Genomic DNA, 18,061 nt, shown 5'->3' with positions numbered 1-18,061 from the left:
TTTCTATTATATATTTATTTATTATTTATTTAATACACATTTATGCTCCAATCATTATGGGTTTTATTATAATTTTAAGCGTCATGTGTTTTTGTAAAACATTTCACATGAAATCTGTAATCTGTAATGTATCATATATCAAAGTTTTATCATTAAACCACTTTTTATAAATTAAAACTTATGAGATTGATAAATTGGATATCAGGCTATTAAATTTAAGTATTTTATAAATTGAAGTTAAATGAATTGTATTTATAGGTAGTTCCTCAGAATTTAAATATCTTTAAATGCTGGAACGAGTCAGAAAAAAAAGTTTTTATCGTTATATATATATATATATATATATATATATATATATATATATATATATATATATATATATATATATATATATATATATATATATATATATGGTTAGGTTATTTTGTTTTTACTATCTATTGTATGCATGTATGATTGGTCCAGAATCAATCATACATGCATACAATAAATAGTGAAAACATTTGAACATAACTCTCTCTCTCTCTCTCTCTCTCTCTCTCTCTCTATATATATATATATATATATATATATATATATATATATATATATATATATATATCCAATTTGACCACCCTCAAAGCTCCTATGATATTTGCATTGATAGGTAAATAATTTCTATATTGAATATGATTCTAAAGTTTATATTATTAGAAATGAAGATAATAATACATAGTTTCTTATTATAAAACATGATTCCGTCGTTTAAAAATAATGTTATTTCATTAAACCCAATTCAATTGTTTTTTTATCGAGTGGCAAAACTTTTAGAGCTTTTATATTTTTTTTAACAAAATGTTGGGTTTTTAAATCAATTTCTAAAATTGTCCTTAAAAATATATTTATGTATTTATTTTCTTTAAACAATTATCATTTTATGTCATTTTATATATTTCAAAAGTTTACAACAATTTTTACCAAATTATATAACAAATAAAAACCTACATATTTTAGTTACCAACTAGTTTTGTGGTCCGTACACATTTTGTATATTGCGTCTTACAATAAAAAGAAAAACATGTTGCTTTTTTCAAATTTTAATAAAAAATGAAATGAAAACACGAGGAAGTAGAAGCAAATGTTGAAGTTTGAATATTGAATACCGAGTATACACGAGAAAGTAGTCTATATTTTATATTTATATATTGACATTTTTAAGCTTTTGCTTTTTTGATGCATACATTCTAGTTTTAAAATTGACTTCTCTATAACTTTAAAAAGGAAAAATAGGTCTTTTGTTTTTTTGATAAGAAAAAATGAAAAAATGAAAAAAAGGATTTGAGGAACACGTTCCATGATTCTATTGCTTCTTCCGCATTTTGACTAATTAAATATATTTAAATATTAATATTAATTGGTTGTTCTATAATCCTAAATTATGACGAAAGTGGTTGCCACTTCCACCTACATAATAATTTTTACTTTCTTTCAATTAACTTAAATATACTTGTTATTTTATTTGTTATCAAAACTTAGAAGTTATACAGAAACTATGATGATCAAATCTTGATAACATAATATTTAATATCATATATAATTTTGTTCAATTTTATATATAAGTTTCAAAACAGATGGACAAAATCAATAGTTGGGTTTCAAGAGATTTTATTTTTTAATACACTTATGAACACACAGTTTTGTTTTTATTAATTTTTTGTTTAAAACTTCATTTTAATCATATATTTTGTTGTTCTTAGTCATAATAAAAACTAAATTTAGTTTTGTGGTGCCGTGTTCGTTCAATCATTTGTGTTGATAAGGTCCTATTAACTACAAAGACAAAAACCGAAACATGTATAAATCATTTATCATCATCTCCAACTTGACGTGAAAACAAACTAAAAAGGGATAATTTCCTTTCATAATCGCCAGATATAGGGAAGGCTCCAAAAGGTATTTAAAGATTTTTGTAAAAAAATATTAAGAAAAAGAAATATATTTTAACAATCTTAAACTAAATAATATTAACTTTTTATAAGAATGCTATATCTTAAGAAGTAATAAAAATTGTAAGATCCTCGTTTTTATGGAGTAAAAAAGAGGTAGATGTAGACATTTATATTTATACATAATGTTAAAATGATTGTTAAATAAAATCGTAAATCTATAACGCTAGATAATATTTGGTTAAATATTGTAATAATATGGCTAGAACATGACGAATAAAAAAAAAAAAGATAACTATGGACAGAATGTTGTAATCTCAATCTCAATCTTTATAATTAATAGTAGTAGGGTATGTGTTAAAAGTTAAAACTATGTAGTTAAAAATAGAAAAAAATAAATTATATGAAGTGGAATAGGTATATTCCGTTTTTGCAATACCAATTAGCCATAGAATTACGGGAAGTAAAGGTTAGCGGGAATATAGAAATACATTTACGCCGTAGCCTTGTGGCTGTATGTAGGTTGAACAATCATTTACTCCTCTCTTAAATCTACGAATCTGAGCGACCAAAATACCTAAAAATTCAATTCCCATTTTTTTTTTTTCATATTTTTCTGTGGATACAGTCGCCGGACCTGTGATTTTCTTCTCTGTCTCTCTCTCTCTCTCTTCCTTGTTTACCATCACCGGATCATTTGCACCGGTTTCTGATCTACCAGCTCAGCTGCTCTACTCGATTCCGGGCTTTCATTCATAGATTTCAGGTATGAAGTCTTCGTTTTTTCAAATTTCAATCTTACCATATCTATTCAATGTATAGACTGAAATTTTAAGTTGTTTTGATGTACAGCGCGTGAAAGTTAGGTTTGTGGCGGCTTAGTTGACCGACGATCTCTCAGAAGTTCTGTTTGTTTATGTGATATAGCCCGGGCTTGAGGCTCGGGCTTCCGAAAAACATGGCTTCAGAAAACGACCTTCATGCTTGGATCAGAGAGATGCCTAAACTTGAAAATGCTTATCTACAAAAATTCAGACTTTACGAGTCTCGCTCGGTATATTTTTCATTGCTGCTTTCTGTAATCAAATTTCAATTCTGTTGACATATACTTTGCATCCGTTACAGAGCTGATCTTCTGTAGAAGGTTTTAAGTTCGCTGGATTTAATAGTGTTGAGATTAACCTTGTTATGCACAAGTTTTTATGAATTCCATGATATAACGTATCATTTAAGTTAGGGAACAGCAGATTATCAGCAATCATTTTTTTTTTGCTTCGATTTGGATTATTATGGCTGTTATTTGACAAAATTGGTAGATTTGTCAAATGAGCTTCCTTCTTTATGCTAGTTAAATTTAAGACTTTTTTTTAACTTGCCAAATCTCAATACTGCATTATGTGATTGGTCATTACAGTCGCTAAAGGTTGAGACATTTTGTTCTACTTGTTGCAACAGAACTTTTATATGGTTGGACGCAGTAAGAACAGATCAGTGTGGAAGGTATTAAAGATCGACAGGTCAGAAGCTTCTGAGCTAAATATTATGGAAGATCCTACAATGTACACAGAAACTGAATGTAGTGAATTGCTAAAGCGTATCCATGAAGGAAATAAGTGCACAGGGGGGCTTAAATTTGTTACTGCCTGTTATGGCATTGTTGGTATGCTTCATTTTTCATTCTGATGTTTTTCAAGTCAATAAGTATATATACACATGATTAAGGTTCTCACTCTTTTCACTTGTTTGTATTCTGATTTTAGGCTTTATAAAGTTTTTGGGACCTTATTACATGCTGCTCATTACAAAAAGAAGGAAGATTGGTGTAATTTGTGGTCATGCAATATACGCGATTACCAAGAGCGAGATCTTAGCAATTCCCAATTCTACTATTGCATCCAATATGGATTATTCTAAGAATGAAAACAGGTCTTTCGTCAATTCTGCATGTAAATGTAAAATGTATTTGGTATTTTTTAGGAGACACAAAACTATTAAAGTCAGAAATTACTTGTTGACCATTGTATCATGATAACCATTGACTTCAACCTTGGTTGTTTTCCATTTATCTTTTTTCGTTTTACTTATAACTTGATATTGCTCTTTGGACATTTAGTCTCTTTCCTAATTTAGATTGATATTTTGATAGTTATACATATACGGATTCTCCGCCTTACATGTCGATCGTCTGTTACATATAATTCACGTGCCATACATTAAATGCTAAATCCTAGCAGATAAATAGTGCTTTTTTCTTCTTTTTTTGTACACATCTCTAGTCACTATCATTTCATAGGGGCATTTTTGTCAGTGTACTTCCTGGAAGTTACAGGGGCGAAGTCCATTGCCGTTGTGATGTTAGTTTAAACTGTTGAATGAGGCAAGGTATCATCAGGGTTTCACAGGAAAATCAATTTTTATTGTGACTTATATTGATTTTAAAGTTTTAAAGTCAGCAGCTTTTGTATTTTTACTTAATCATTTATATATTTTTATGCATTCAATTGAACTTGTGGCATTTACTTTTCTTGTAATTTACTTTTTGGTTTTTATAGATACAAGAAGCTCCTCTGCTCGGTGGATCTTACAAAGGACTTCTTTTTCAGCTACTCCTACAATGTCATGCATAGTCTTCAAAAAAACTTGTCTAGTCATGAAACAGGCCAAGATGCTAATGAAACAATGTTTGTCTGGAATGAGTTTTTGACTACTGCAATTCACAATCAGGTCAACAATAACCTTTGGACTGTTGCACTAGTTCATGGCTTCTTTAAGCAGGTATCTTTGTTACTCATATAATGTATCTCTAATTGCATAATTATTGAAATGGAACATGCTTATGTACCATATATATTTCTGTAACATTGCTTAATACAATTGCTGATGATTGAGAATCTGTTCTTAAACATGGCTTTGTTTCTTTTCATTTTGATATAAATTAGGTCAAACTTTTATTATCCGAAAAAGAATTCAAGTTGACCCTCATTGCTAGACGATCTCGCCACTATGCTGGAACCAGGTTTGATTACCTTTGATCTTTACATTTGGGTAGGAATGGAATGGAATGGAGCATCATAACGGAATCAAAAAAATTCTATTTGTTTGCCACATTGGAATTGAATGGAGCATCTTCCCCACAGAATGCTTTCAATCCATGTGGGAAGAGCGATTCGTTCAATTACCTTTTTCATTCCATTCCTTTGTGATTTCATTCCAACATACATATCAAATCTATTGATCACTTTTCTCTATGTATGTTGTAGATACTTGAAAAGAGGGGTAAATGAGAAGGGTTGTGTTGCTAATGATGTTGAAACAGAACAAATAGTGTTTGAAGATGTTCCAGAAGGTTTTCCTGTGCAAATAAGTTCTATTGTCCAAAATCGGGGCTCAATACCCCTCTTTTGGTCACAGGAAACTTCACGTTTAAATATGAAGCCTGATATTGTCTGTAAGTATAAAAAACACTCCACTTATATAAATTAGTGTTTACAGTTACTTTGCTAACCTTTATTTATATTTAGTGTCAAAGAAGGACCATAATTATGAAGCCACCAGACTCCACTTCCAGAATCTTTATAAGAGATACGGGAATCCAATTATTATATTGAATTTAGTTAAGGTAAAAAAAAAGATACTCCTATTGCTTATAAATAGTTTCATTTACTTTTCGGTTCTTTTAGGTAATGTTTGGTATGCAGTAATTAGAGAGGGAATGGAATTGAGCATTATGCTGGTATAAAAAAAATCATGGTTTTCTGCCACGTAGGAATGGAATTGAATATTCCTAACGGAATGTGATTCCTTCTCCTGGGCTGATTTTCATTTCACATTCCCTGATGGAATGGAATGATATATTATAATTATATACGTAGTATTAGTTTTATTATATAATCTTCATTAACAATAGTATTTTTTAAAAGATATCAAAACTTGTACTAAATTTTTTGTTATTTTTATCTAGACTTTAACTAAAAGTATCTTTTGATTATAATTCTATGATTTCATGGTATTTACTTTTATTTAATTTTTAGTAATGTAAACATTTTTTAAATTGATGAGTAAACTTTTTTAACTATTTGAAATATATATAGTACATATTGCAAATGACATGATACATGCTTCTATAGAATTTTATTTAATGACGATTAAAGTTTATTTTTACAAAATAATATATAAATTTGTTTGTTTATCAATTTAGTTTCATTTAGTTTCTATTTATACATAACAAGCAACACGTTTGAATAACTGATTCCATTCCTTCAAACCAACCAAACATGACAATGGAATGCACTGATCCTTTCCATTACCCTACTCATTCCATTCCATCATACCAAACAAACTCTTAGTTTAATCCATCACCATGATTTATTTGCAGACCAGAGAAAAGAAACCCAGGGAATCCATCTTGCGTGTGGAATTCGCTAATGCCATAGAGTCAATCAATAGAAGTTTACCTGACGAACGTCGCTTGAAGTTTCTTCACTGGGATCTAAACAAATATTCCCGAAAGTAGCCTTCCTCCCTTCCACATTTTATTTTATTAAAGAAATAACTACCCATAATTTAACTCATTTTTTTGTTTCTTATTTCATTAGATCTACAAACGTGCTGGCACTTTTGGGCAAAGTGGCTACTTATGCATTGAACCTAACTGGCTTCTTCTATTGTCAAGTAACCTCAAATTCAAAATCCCAAGAATCATTAAATCAAGATGAAAGTGATGTTCATAATGTATGTAGTCAAGACAACAGTGACTCCAGTAACAAATTTAGTGTGAAGCCTCCTAAATATCAGACAGGTGTCCTGAGAACAAATTGTATAGATTGTTTGGATCGAACAAATGTAGCCCAATTTGCATATGGTTGGGCTGCACTTGGGCATCAACTGCATGCTTTAGGATACATAGATGCCCCATTCATTGAGCTGGATTCCCCTCTAGCAGATGATTTGATGGGGGTTTATGAAAGAATGGGTGACACCCTTGCACTACAATATGGTGGATCTGCTGCTCACAATAAGGTATTAACTAATTATATACTAATTACTTATGCTACCCTATACCATAATTCAGTTAAACTTCATGTTTATTAAATTTTTATAACACAGATATTTAGTCAAAGAAGAGGTCAATGGAAAGCAGCAAGTCAGTCCCAGGAATTTTTCAGAACTCTACAACGTTACTATAGTAATGCATACATGGATGCAGAAAAACAGGACGCCATTAATGTGTAAGATACACAATTTTTTTTTTTAAAAAAATGTCATGTATGTATAGAATCAATCAATCATTGATATTCAATTGGGTGATTTTGTACAGGTTCTTGGGTCACTATCAGCCACAAGTTGGTAAACCTGCATTATGGGAATTGGATTCCGACCAGCATTTCGATGTTGGAAGCCGTGGTTCTAACTTTTATGAGGAGAATACAAGGTACAAAATTGGTCCCTGTTGTTTTAATTGTACACAATAAATATAGATCCTTAATGTTTAAACACCATTATTATGGGTTTAACAGGAAAATTTATATTTCCATGTACTGATGTTTTTCTAGGGCACTATTTCAAAGGTCTTTGTCAGATGGGAACATTCTAGTTGATGACAGCTCAGCGATTGAAAATGGAGGGAAGAATGAAGAATCTGAGCATTTGTATCCTGAAGAAACAGAAGATAGTGGTAGGAAAGGCCTATCGGAATCATCACCTGAAATTTCAACTTGTGATAGTGACTCGTCTTACCCGAGGTTTGATTTAATTTTTTTTTCCCATAATGACATGGCAAGATGTATAATGGTAGATGTGGTCAGTTTCATGTTTTTTTTTAAGGATTGAAACATGTATGTAGGTATACGCCGTCGATGTCTCGTAGGCAGATTCTTGTAGATGCTCATTCTGAAGATTATCCGAATAGTGACCGGATATTCTACAATAAACGTTTGGATTCTTTCAACTGTTCTAATTTTCTTGATGTGGATTGGATTTCCTCATCCGGGAATTCATGTGAAGATGAACAATATGAAAGGTGACTCATTCTCACCCACCAATATCACCATATGCTTTTAAGTTTTATCCCTTTATTTGATATTTGACATTCTGTGTTGCAGGTCTATGCTCATAGGCTCTCCTGTTGCTGGTCAATCATCATCTGAGAATGTGGTGAAGGGAATGAGTGATTCTGAATCGTGTCTGCATGTCAAGGTAAGTGTTATTTTTAATTATTGTTCTTTTTAAATTTTGAGCTATTTTTGTAAAATATAATATCTTACTGTTTGTTGGAAACATTTTTAGGGAGAAGAGCAAAAGGATGGAAATGCGAGTGAGTACACTGATGGATTTGTGAAATGGGTGATGCATGGAGGATTGTTTTTCAATTGACCAGTTTTGGCTGTTTTGCCCTGAAAAATAAAAAATAAAAAATAAAAATCTTAGTGATGAGATGATAAACCATTTGATTTGTCATTTGTCACATCCAAAGGATGTGGATTGGCATTCGCGGAAATAAAAGGTAAAGAGAGAAAATTTCATGAAAATCAAAAAAACGAAGGTGACTGACTGACTACCTACCCCCTTCCGTCAAAACACCAAGGCAGAGTTACAACCTTCGACTTGGACGATGTAAAATTAAGAAAAAAAAACAGATTGCTATAGTTGTTTAAATAACTTAGGATATGTGAATCTTTGTAAATATTTTTATCTTCATACACTTCAAAACCCTTTTAATACCTTGTCATTCATTTATCAAACAGAAACAGTGTTTGCTGGTGTCAACTCGTTTATTTTTATGTAGAGTTAGTATCAGGGTTACACCTTGTAAATGTGTTGTCTTACGTATTAGGAACATAATACAAATTGAAAGATTAGGAGCTGGGCAGCTGGGTATGCAGAAAAAAAGGAAAGAACAAGTGTTTGGGAGGCAAATGATGATATTAATAGTAAGTTTAAAAGTCAATGTGGTGCATTGGATAGAATGGAAAAACTGATAATGAAGATTTTGAGTAAACATATCACCTTACAAAGTTGATCAACCCACAGTTTTTCTTTTATACAGTGTTTTGGTTCCAGTTTATTTGAAGAATATACAAATCATCTCAAGTTGAAACTGTAAAGCCGTTACTAGGGATGGTAATATTAACGTATCCCATGTGAACCCAAAACTTGCACTCGTTTTAATCGGGGAATTCTTAAGACCGGGGATGGAGAATCCCCCAATAAAAATGTGGGGAAGATGATATCATAGTCCCCGACCATGGACCCGGTTAGGGATGTCAAAAAGTCTTGTGGGACTCCGTTCCCATGGGGCCCTCATCCCGTTTGGGATATTTATTAAAAAAATCGGAGGTAAGGGCAAGGTTAACCCCCATTTTAATTGGGGGTGGGGGCGGGGTTGACAATCACGTCCCGAAACCCTCATCACCCCTTAACTAATTAAACATATATTTATATATATTAATTACATAAATATAATAAACAATAACATGATTTTGAGCTTTCAAAATTCAACAAAAAACATGGTTTTTAAGCTGTTGGTATATTGTTTTTAAGACGTCATAATTTTTTTATTTTTAACATATAAAATTATGCTATAAATGGTTATTTGTTCTCTAAAAAATAGTTTCGTTTTAACACAAATAACTTTTTTTGGTCCAAAAAAAAGACAGGTCAAAATCAATCGGAGTGGGGAACGGGGGCAGGGGCGGTAATAAGGAGGATTTGGGGGGTGGGGACGAGGTTAGGAAGGCTGGACTTTGGGGGCTGGGATGGGGACGGGGGTACGGGGAATTTCGAGAGCGGGGGATGCACTCATCGTCCCGTTGCCCGCATTGAGACATCCCTACACCCGACCCTAGTATTTATTAACCCACGTCATTAATAATTAACTGATTAAAATTATATTTTTTCTTTCCTTAGAATTTAACCTCATGTTTATTTTATATTTTCTTCTTGGTTTTTTTTTTTTCTTCTTGGTTTATCTATTTGACCTAAATTATCATTTTGATAATTTTTTTCTATTTGATTTTTGATTTTTTATATATGTATTTAAATTTGATAGAAAATTTGTTTATGCAATCTATAAATATTTTTGTTTTTTAAAATCTTTAAAATTATGTTGGTAAAATTAAAATTAAAGTTAAATTTTTTTCTTTATGTAATAATATTCTTTAAAATTATATTGGAGTAGGGATAAAATTATATTTTCCAGGGATTGAAATAAGGATTTAAGGACGCCTTGTATTAAGGTTCATTTATCCTTTGTCCCCGTTTCCATCTAACGATTCATATTGAACCGGTATTCATTTATCCTTGGTCAGCGTTTCCACCTCTAACGATTCATGTTGAACCGGTTTTATTTTACAGGCTAAAAGCTAATATCCAAAATCATTTATTGTCTATTATTTTTAAATACAACGTAATTAGGGATGAGCATATGGACTGGAGAACCGGCCGAAACCGGAACCAAAACCCAATGGAACCGGTAGGGCCGGGGCCGGGACATGGACATTATTTTTGTGGATTTTTAGAACCGAAAACCGATAGAAACTGGAACCGATATGACCGGAACTGGTCAAACCAACAAAAACCAGAACCGTATGATGCTATTTTTCGAAGACCGGTTCCATCATTTGAAGACATGACAAGAACCGATAGGAACCGCAGGGCGGTTCGGTTCTTGATTTTGGCCTAAGTCTGTTCCCAGGTCGGGTCGGGTTCGGACCGGTTCCAGCAGGTTCGGTCCTTTTGCTCGTCCCTAAACGTAATATATAAAAATGAATACTAAAACAAAAGCTGTATATTTTGGAAGGCAAAGAATGAAATTTTTTCTGAAACAAGCTACCTTTTTGTTAAATCGGGCAACTTTTTACAGAGCTTGAAAAACTTTAGACCGCCTAAATATTAATCAAAACACAATTAATTTACCAGTGATCTGATGATATGACAGACGACAAACAAACATTTCATTGTTTAGCAACTTACCAAGCTTTACCATTCAAACAGAATCTGAAAGCAAAATTAATTCTATCATTCATAACAAAACCATCAAAAATTTTGAACATTGAAAAATATCAAAAACTCATATCATAAAACTAGTCTCAGCATACTTAGTTTTAAACAAGACAAAAAAGTAAAGTTGAACACAGAAGAACAATCTTGTCTCATTCCCAGCCAGTTGCAGCTGCACCTTCAGCTTGTGGTACTGGAGCAGCAACAGCCTCCCACCCATCACCACCACTCACCGGAGCTGATTAAACAAATTATAAAAAAAAAAAAAATTAGAAAACACAAATAACATCAAACCAATACAAAATCAACTGATTTATCATGATGAATCCTTACCCTCAGCCCCAGTCCAGCCAGTGACACCTGCAACCACAGGGGCACCAGCAATTGGTGGTTGTGCCATCTCACCAGCCCATTGAGCATCAGGGATCTGGGCTGACCAATTGTCACCCATGCCAAGTGCACCTGCTGCATAATCAACATAATCTGCAGGGGCAGGACCATCATCTTCATTTTGTTCCTTAGCCTCTTCTGGCTCCCTGTAGAAAAACAAATCAACCTGCAAACAAACCAAATTCACTTCATGTTCATATCCATTGAAACAACACATGTACTCAAGAATCATGATGCCTACCATGACATCCCATTTGTGTCCTTGGTTAATCACACCTCTCATCTGCAACACCATTCTAGCTAAGAGCCAGAACAGACACCCAATGCTGTGCTTTCCCTTGTTGTTAGCAGGGATACCAATATCAACATATCTCATGGGAGAATCAGTGTCACAGAAAGCAATTGTGGGGATGTTTCCTAGTGCAGCCTCCTTGATTGGCTGTTTTAAAACAAAAGAGGATCATCAAAATAAAACTCAAGACATCAATGCTACTGAATCAAAAACTGATATCAAGAATTTTCACCTGGTGATCAGTTCTTGGGTCTGTCAAGATAAGAAGACGTGGCTCACTGAAAGATGTCTGGAGCTGATTTGTGAAGGTACCAGGAGTGTGACGCCCAGCAATGGCGTGGCAACCTGTGTACTGAGCGAATTTCAGTACAGCCCTTTGTCCATATGGTCTAGCAGATTGGACAATAATGTCCTGAGGGTTTTCAATTGCTACGATCACTCTGGCAGCCATTTGAAGCTTCTCCCATGTCTTTCCTAAGTTAATAATGTAAATTCCTGTAAAACAAGATCTTATGAGTAAGATAACTGTTTGTAATATCAGGAGAGAACTCAAAATGAAAAACTGGAAGCTGTGTTAGAAGCAACCAATGTAAACATAAATAAGCTATCAGTCTCCCACTACTTTGCTAAGATTGTCCCAAGTTACAAGTCAAATGCAAAGATTAAAGTATAGGATTAAAGAAACCAATCTTACAGGATCTTAAGTTGAAACGCAACAAAGTTATTAAAATCACACATGGATTACTAAATCGATAGTTTTGATACGTTTTAGTCTAGGTTGTGACAGAGTTCTATTACACAGCTAGCATATGTGATAACTGATACGCATATAAAACTAGAAGAAACCACGGTCGATTTGAAGAAAATAAGAGCGTAATTGGAAATCATTGTATGAATAACGGATGCTAGAACTCGAAAAAAGCACCGATCGAATCGTAAAGCAAAAAACTAACCAAATTTATTATAAAAAAACAAGGAGAAAACGAAAACATGAAGAAGAATGAAGTGTATACCGTCGTTACGGCGCTTAAAAGCGTAACGTTCCATTTGGAAATCACAGTTCTTGGTGCCGAGATGGACCTCGGCAGAAAGCATCATTTGTATATCGGCCTCTTTGGTTGTCAAAACTTTAGGTTGTGCCATTGTTGCGGCTCTTAGCTGCTGTTGTTCTTAGGGTTTCAGTACTTCGCCGTTGCAGCCAGACTAATGCAAGAGGGGGAGAAGCAGGCTAAAAGAAAGATATATAGAGGCGCACAAGAAACCCTAGGACTATGATACACCTCAGGTCCCTGCAGTATGACTCTATAGAAAGATGTCCCACGTTTTGTGTTTATTACGCCTTAGTCCCCATAAGTTTTCACCGTCGATTGTGAAGGTTAATGATAAAATTAAGAGTAAACTTGTCCATGTAGTTTGATGATTTTTTTGGTACATTAAGTGACTTTCAATCCTTTTTTGTATTTTCATAGTAAATTTGGTCTCAATCTCAAATCAAAAGATAATTAATAAAAAGGTTTGCGACTTATATGGGTCATATTTTTTTATTTTTATTTTTTTAATGTTTGGTGAGTCAGATATATGAAAATCCAACATGTTATAGATCAAAAAGGTTATTTGTAGAATTATGAAATGTGGAAGAAAAAAAATAGATGTTGTAAACAGTAGTTTTCAATTTATATAGCAAAAAATATATAATATCAAAATTACCAAAAAATGTATAGTTGTACTGATAGAATTTTTTTGATTTTCTCGTATGCTGTATTTTTTCAATTAATAAAAAAAAATAGTAAAAGTCAAGGAAATGAGTTCAATTACATCCCAAATTTTTTCTATAAATTTACAAACCCAAGCACGTCTCTTAACAAATATTCAAATCATTGACACCTAATGTGTAATTCACTTGAAATTGTTTTGTTGACATATTACAGAACAATGAGTCAAAAATACCATCATGCATTTTATATATCCACTCGCGGAACAAATTTTTGTAGAATCACAACTTCTAGATGTTGGTAAGAGACTTATATAGAACAACAGTTCGTTAATAAAAACAGAAAATGCACTCTCTTGGTAAACTTTTAGAGTGGAGTGCTTTAAAAATATTTAAAATGAAATGAGGATGTTGTAATTGGTAAATTTTCAAAGTCTAATGCTTGAAAATGAAATAAAATGAAAGTAAGATATTGTAATTAGTAAAGTAAAGTGGTTTAAAGAGAAATGAAACGAAAATGCACTCTCTTGGTAAACTTTCAGCCTCCATATCCCTTGAGTTGTTTTTCGGCAAACCCTAGTCCCTCAAGAGTGTGTTTTTCGTGTGCTTAAGGAAGAAGAAGTTGCATCAAGGAGCATTGAAGTGGAAGCAAGCTTGTGGATTTGGGATCATTGCCTTCTTGAGAAGCTCCAGAAGGTAAAAAGTCTACACATTGATTCCTTCATTGATTAAATCTCATTTTGAGTGCTTTATGTTGCTTTCCTTGTCCCAAAGGTTCCATATTTGTGCATGGTTAGTCGTTGTCGTTTTGAGCTATCCTTCTAGACCCTTAGAGGGGTCCTAAGCCATAAAAATGAGGCCCCAATTGCTAGAAATGTGTCATGCATCTTGTAAAAGGTCGTAATGGATTAAGACCTTGGGTTAAGGACTTTATGGACGTGTAAAGTCATAAAGTTGGAAACTTTATGACTCTAGTATACATCTAGACCTTGGATATGAAGTATGGGCTTAAGTGCTTAAGCCATTAAGCACTTAATAAAGATTTTGAGGTTGCAAGATTACGCCCCACGTAGGTGGGAGTACGCCCCCACGTACTCGGTCAACCACCCCGATGGTGGTCTTCTACGTAGCTTCGTGTATCGCTGAGCGTACCTCCGAAGTACGCCCCACGTACTCGCATGGGTCAGCCCATGATGATTTGAGTCGGTTAGGTTGACTCAGTGGGTTTATTGGATTTGACTCAGTTGACTTGAGGGGTTTGACCCCTTAACTTCAACTTTGACCAAGATTGACCTTGAGGGTATTTTGGGATTCTTATGGAAACTAGTCATTTGATAGAATTAGGTATCGAGTAGAGAACTGAGATTCGGAGTCGGGCCTCATCAGTTATGTTCAGTTTGTGAGGTGAGTTTTCCTTACTATACTTATGTAACGACCCAATTTTTCAAGTCCAAAATTCATTTTTAATTAAAACACTTTGCGAAACATTTGAAAATAAACAACATTCGATCATATCATTTCTTAAAACATATTACGTGTCTGAAAACCAAAACATGAAATCAACCATAGTGTCAGAGTACAAATCCCAGAATAATCTCATAGCGCGGAAAACGAGATGTGTGTATGATGTGCCGCTACCGTGCCAGCTCCTTCCCCTTCGTTGAAGAGGTACCTGAAACCAAACTATAAACTATAAGCACGAAGCTTAGTGAGTTCCCCCATAATACCTCATACCATACAATCATACAATGAACAGCTAAGAGATACGGGCCTCGCCCACACTCATGGAGATACGGGCCTCGCCCACACTCCGTTAGCTGGGAGATACGGGCCTCACCCACACTCCGCTATTTGGGAGATACGGGCCTCGCCCACACTCCGTTATCTGGGAGATACGGGCCTCGCCCACACTCAACTACTAAACCATAACATACAAGTATCACACAGACAACGAGTATAAACAATTCTATCATACTGGCATATATCATAATCAAACTCAACTATGAGATACGGGCTCTGCCCACACTCCGACACTAACATATCGTTTATATGGGCCGACCTTGGTGCCTTAGACCCGTTCCTACTAGAAGGAAACTCACCTCAAAAAGTAGCTACCGAAAGTCTGACTGCTAGACGTCTGGCTGCTGTACTGGTAATCTTCCGGCTATAAATCCATAAATATAGATTAGCCACTCATAAATACCCTTAGGTCAAATGAATGACCCACCCTTGGTCCAAGGTCATCTCCTTGGTCAAAGTCAACTTCCAGTTGACTGGACTCGCCGAGTCATGGCACAGACTCGTCGAGTCCTTCTCCTACTAACCCGGTTCTACTCGACAAGTCCCTCTTCCCACTCACTGAGTCACCCTAAACTCACTACTCGGGACGATTGAACCAATTTGCGATCCGACTCACCGAGTCCAAGAACAACTCGCCGAGTCCCCACGAGCAGATCTCTTACCCGCTTCCAAATCCTCACCAGAGCATCCTTTATGAGGATTTGGGTTTCTGGGACTATTGCTACACGTTAAATTGCTAATCCTGCGTGCAGATACGAAGGGTTGGACCTTCAACACTTAAACCCCTCTTACTCAATAGCAGTTCATATGACTCGCCGAGTTTTAAGAACAACTCGTCGAGTTCCAGGCAATCTTCATAGGACTCGCCGAGTTGTTCATCCAACTCGCCGAGTCTAAGGCCATCTTCATAGAACTCGCCGAGTTCCACTTTGGGACTCGTCGAGTCCCTTCGACCCATTTCCCATATAGATCAAATCTGAGACATGCAACGCTTCCAAACCATAGATCTATGTTCCTAGGGCATGCTTATCACATAAAGTTGCAAACTTTACGTGCATGCATGGCCCTACAAGCTCAAGAAGGCAAATCCAAGCTCTTTAAGAGGTCATACACTCATTATGGACCTCAAATACTCCAACCACAGAGACTTTATACTTCTAAGATGCCCATAAGGTCCAGATCTGAAGTCCTTTCGGACCATAGAGCACAAACACATGGAGTTTGGGGTTTTAGGGCTTGAAAACCACCAATTAGGGACAAAAAAGGGGATCTAATGAACTAGTGATCAAGGTAGGAACCTTTCTACCTGAATGGAAGCCTCTTGCAGGGTAGATGTCGGATCTACTTCCCCTCCTTGCACTCTTCCACCTCCTTCTTCTTCTCTTAAGCTTCAACTTCCTTCACAAGGCCCAAAATCACTCACAAGGACAAAAAGGGAGCTAGGGTTTCACTCTACAGCTCTTCTGGAAGTGTTAGGGACAAGGTAGACCGAGTTAGAGTGCTTAAATAGGGTGCAAACACCCGGGTTAGGGTTTTTGCCCAAACAGGGCCTACTCGCCGAGTCCAAAGCTTAGACCCCGCGTCTCATCCCGCTTCTACTGGGTGAGTTGATCCTTCAACTCGCCGAGTCCAAGGCAAAATGCATAATTTAAGAAATATTAATTACAAGGAATATGTACCAGGAACCAGGTGCTACAACTTATGGGTTGAAGTCACCAAGGCCGACCCATTGGTTTGATAACCTGATATTCATTGATATTTAGAGTATGGGATGGATATGCATGCTAGTTCTGATATGTTAGTTAATATTGTTGGGTTTTGAGCAATCTAACACTTCCTAAGTGTGCATGCAACCCTAATAAACCTTGGATCTATGTTTTCTTCTAAAATACATGCAAATAATAACTTCCAAGGTTTCTTCCTAACTAGCATAGCATAAGGATTATGAATCATAAAAGTACTAGTAGAAATACATACCTTTTGATGATGGTTGATTGTTTGGAGTTTGAGAGCCAAGCACCAATAGTGTGAATGCCTCAAATGGAATCACAAATCACCACAAACACTTGGAAAACTTTGAGAGAGTAGTATACTTTCTCGTGGAATCGGCCACCACTAAGTCTCACACAACTAGAGTGTCATTTCTTGCATCATATGCTTCTTTATATAGTGTGCATGGTTAGGGTGAAACCCTAATAACCCATGTCTTTTCCTTTCCAAGGATCCATGGGTTAAAAGCTCCATGGATCATCCATGGACTTTCATATTAGTTTAGCCCATTAACAAATGAGTATTAGCCCACACTATAAAATATAATAGCCCATAATTTAATCAGTCTTCTTTTTTATCTCTAAATTAATTCATAATTAACTTAAGACTAAAACTAATTAAATAACATGACTTCATATTAATATATTATAACTTATAATATATTAATAAATCGTAAGTATACAATTCTCATAAAATTATCCATAAATCGTTTGGGTGAAGTGCAACCCAAATGGACCATGCCGGGCCGGGTCAAGTATGTACCAAATAAGTTATGGACTTAGACACCTTATCCAACAGACTCCCACTTGGATAAGTCTAATAACTATATTTGCGTATGTTACTTCAGGAACCAACCAACAATCGTAGCTCTCGAAAACTCTGTTGAACTATGAAGCGCCATTTTAGATAAGTGATCATATAATCCTCTGTTCTCATGATATCAGCCGGACAAATACATGGAACAACGTCATACTTATTGTCCAACAGTTTGTTTCCCGATTTCCGATTTGTTTGACAAAGAACTTAATCGAACACATCAATTTAGTTCTGACCGGCCGGTACATAGGTCACAACAAAATCATCGAGGGGCCCAGATATCGCTTCTATTTCTAGAAGGAACAGATAAACTTCGACTCATATGCTTGTTCTACTACTTGTTGAATTGTACACAAAGGC

At 34.8% G+C, this 18,061-nt stretch overlaps 2 protein-coding genes across 3 annotated transcripts; one reads left to right on the top strand and one right to left on the bottom strand.

Moving 5' to 3' along the window:
* Positions 1 to 2,423: 2,423 nt before the first annotated feature.
* LOC111882475 (phosphoinositide phosphatase SAC2) lies at positions 2,424 to 8,345 on the top strand. Of its 2 annotated transcripts, none has more exons than XM_023878850.3 (16): positions 2,424 to 2,691; positions 2,778 to 2,979; positions 3,381 to 3,585; positions 3,686 to 3,851; positions 4,478 to 4,700; positions 4,865 to 4,941; positions 5,186 to 5,373; positions 5,447 to 5,544; positions 6,301 to 6,434; positions 6,521 to 6,944; positions 7,032 to 7,153; positions 7,243 to 7,356; positions 7,493 to 7,666; positions 7,768 to 7,944; positions 8,027 to 8,120; positions 8,211 to 8,345. In XM_023878850.3, the coding sequence occupies exons 2-16, from the start codon at positions 2,884 to 2,886 to the stop codon at positions 8,295 to 8,297; spliced, it is 2,379 nt and encodes a 792-aa protein (XP_023734618.1). In that variant the 5' UTR covers positions 2,424 to 2,691; positions 2,778 to 2,883; the 3' UTR covers positions 8,298 to 8,345. The 2 variants fall into 2 exon arrangements, with proteins under 2 accessions (XP_023734618.1, XP_023734609.1); XM_023878841.3 differs by having other exon boundaries at positions 2,427 to 2,691; positions 7,478 to 7,666.
* A 2,575-nt stretch (positions 8,346 to 10,920) lies between these two features.
* On the bottom strand, positions 10,921 to 12,829 carry LOC111882465 (40S ribosomal protein SA). Its single transcript, XM_023878831.3, has 5 exons — positions 12,618 to 12,829; positions 11,837 to 12,099; positions 11,554 to 11,751; positions 11,256 to 11,478; positions 10,921 to 11,160 (listed from the first exon to the last, which is right to left on the bottom strand). The coding sequence occupies exons 1-5, from the start codon at positions 12,745 to 12,747 to the stop codon at positions 11,075 to 11,077; spliced, it is 900 nt and encodes a 299-aa protein (XP_023734599.1). The 5' UTR covers positions 12,748 to 12,829; the 3' UTR covers positions 10,921 to 11,074.
* Positions 12,830 to 18,061: the final 5,232 nt, after the last annotated feature.

Source organism: Lactuca sativa, chromosome 1 (assembly GCF_002870075.4).
Source record: "Lactuca sativa cultivar Salinas chromosome 1, Lsat_Salinas_v11, whole genome shotgun sequence".
NCBI lineage: Eukaryota > Viridiplantae > Streptophyta > Magnoliopsida > Asterales > Asteraceae > Lactuca > Lactuca sativa.
This window is presented reverse-complemented; position numbering and strand designations above follow the sequence as displayed.